At 34.3% G+C, this 2,454-nt stretch overlaps 1 protein-coding gene across 1 annotated transcript in view; it reads right to left on the minus strand.

Moving 5' to 3' along the window:
- The window catches only part of LOC106469646 (glycine receptor subunit alpha-4-like), a 29,062-nt gene that overhangs the window by 6,796 nt on the left and 19,812 nt on the right, over window positions 1–2,454 (minus strand). Inside the window, exon 7 of the mRNA XM_022398223.1 lies at window positions 578–807. Coding sequence (XP_022253931.1) covers window positions 578–807 — 230 coding nt within the window. The remainder of the gene's footprint in view (window positions 1–577; window positions 808–2,454) is intronic.

A 2,454-nucleotide genomic window follows, 5' to 3' on the forward strand; every position in this document is an offset into this window, starting at 1 on the left:
GTCATTCAAAGAACCTTTATGCCAAGCTATAAGTCAATCATTCAAAAGAACCTTTATGCCAAGCTATAAGTCAGTCATTCAAAAGAACCTTTATGCCAAGCTATAAGTCAGTCATTCAGAAGAACCTTTATGCCAAGCTCTAAGTAAGTTATTCAAAAGAACCTTTATGCCAAGCTCTAAGTAAGTCATTCAAAAGGACCTTTATGCCAAGCTCTAAGTAAGTCATTCAAAAGAACCTTTATGCCAAGCTATAAGTAAGTCATTCAAAAAAACCTTTATGCCAAGCTATAAGTCAGTCATTCAAAAGAACCTTTATGCCAAGCTATAAATAAGCCATTGTAGTTGTTCTAGTTTAGCATTTTTATAATTTTGTCGATATTTAATAAAAGCTTTCTCCAAAAATGACATTTTCTTGTTACCAAGTAATTTCAGTATATTTCTAAACGTCAAAGCCAGTTTTCAAGTTATTACGTCATTTTTAATGCATATTGTTTATACGTTATTACAGTGACAGGTAAATATGCGTGTCATTCAAAGCAAGCAATAACAAAGAAACAAGATTGCAAAGGTTACTTACATTAATATAAGATGCTGGGGGGAGATCTCCTCTAATACCAGAAAACTGAGTGAAGAGGGACAAGAGACTAGTCACACATAGGCTGACCCTTCCCGGGATGGCCTCAAGACCCATCCAAAAAGAAAACCAAGACAAAGTGACGATCAAAGCACTTGGAGCAAATATTTGAATCAAATGGTGGGCGATCTGTCTTTCAAACGTGAACACTACAGATATCGTGGAATATGTTACTGGAAAACCAAGAAACATATCTTCTGGTAAAAAATAAAATTCTATACAAGCTAATAACAAAACTCTACAAGGGCTAAAGAGGAAATTATTAATAATAGAATCGTCTTATACGTTATAGTGATGAGGCTGGAGCTGTTGTGATTGTTTGTCTATAGGTATAATCTGGATAAGAATATTTGATAAGATCCTCAAAAGCTCTAAAGGTATGTGTAACCTGGACAAGAATATTTGATAAGGTCCTCAAAACTCTAAAGGTATGTGTAACCTGGACAAAAATATTTGATAAGGTAGAAGAATAAATGGTGAAAAAATAAAGGTCAGCAAAATCTCTAAAGGTATTGGTTTGTTTTGAATTTCGCGCAAAGCTACATGAGTGCTATCTGCGCTAGCCGTCCCAAATTTAACAGTGAAAGACTAGAGGGAAGGCAGCTAGTCATCACCACCCACCGCCAACTTTTGGGCTACACTTTTAACAACGATTAGTGGGATTCACCATCACATTATAACGCTCCTACGGCTGAAAAGGCGAGCATGTTTGGTGGGATCAGGATTCGAACTCACGACTTTCAGATTGCAAACCAAGCTCCCTAACCACGTGGCCATGCGAGGCCAAAAGGTATAGGAAAGCTGCAAATTAGCAATTCTATATTTTATCTAAATCTTGAATACTTTTTGGTATCTTCGTTTTCTACTTTCACAGCACTTTCGTCTAAACGTTTTGTCTACATTAATATGTTGTTAGTAATCGAAGGTTTGAATTAGTACCCTTTACATAAATACATGATGTTGGATTATCTTTTGGACAACCTATAGAAATTTCATATTTCTCATATTAAACGTATGGATATGCTTAGAAGTATGTTCCCAACGCCAAATTTAGGCTTACCATATTATTTGTATATATACATGAATTAAAGTTCTCAGTGTTTGTTTGAATTTCAACAAAAGAAAGGAAATCGGCAATGGGTGAGATGAGTCAGGAGTAAAAGGTTAAAAACAAAACATTATTCGTCCCTTGGAAACAAAACAGTCAGTGTGATATATGAGGTCTTTGGTATTGGGAACTTATCAGTAAATATTACCGTATTTAAAAACAAAAACTAAAGGTAACATATAGTAAAGTTGGGCAAAGTGGTGAGGAAGATCTAGCTACTCAATCGTTCATCAACTTTGGTCTTTATATAAAACTCTTGTTATGTAATGTTATTTAAATATAACGAAAAGTAAAGAACTAAGAGTAAAATCGGAAACACAATAAAATTAAAAAGTGACTTTATTTAATTAATAATTCACGAGGTTATGTAGTTTAAATGTTATAAAAATAACATCAAGAGACATAAAATAAATAGATTGAATCAAATTCTATTTAGATACATAGAATTCAGTGAAGAGAACAATAGGCAAACATATCTGTAACGTACTACTCTGTTCAATCTAGAAGCTGATTGTGGTAATAGAGGTAAAGAAAGTTTGCTTAATTTCTAAAGGACTGAGTGTAAAGATTTCAGAACCAGAGGCACGACTAAAGTCATCATGACTCATGGATAGTTTGTTACTGCTATCAATGTTTCATTCTCGTCTTGTTTGTTTTTGAATTTCGCGCAAAGCTACACGAGGGCTATCTGCGCTAGCCGTCCCTAATTTAG

Source organism: Limulus polyphemus, unplaced genomic scaffold, assembly GCF_000517525.1.
Source record: "Limulus polyphemus unplaced genomic scaffold, Limulus_polyphemus-2.1.2 Scaffold3590, whole genome shotgun sequence".
In the NCBI taxonomy this organism is placed as follows: Eukaryota; Metazoa; Arthropoda; class Merostomata; order Xiphosura; family Limulidae; genus Limulus; species Limulus polyphemus.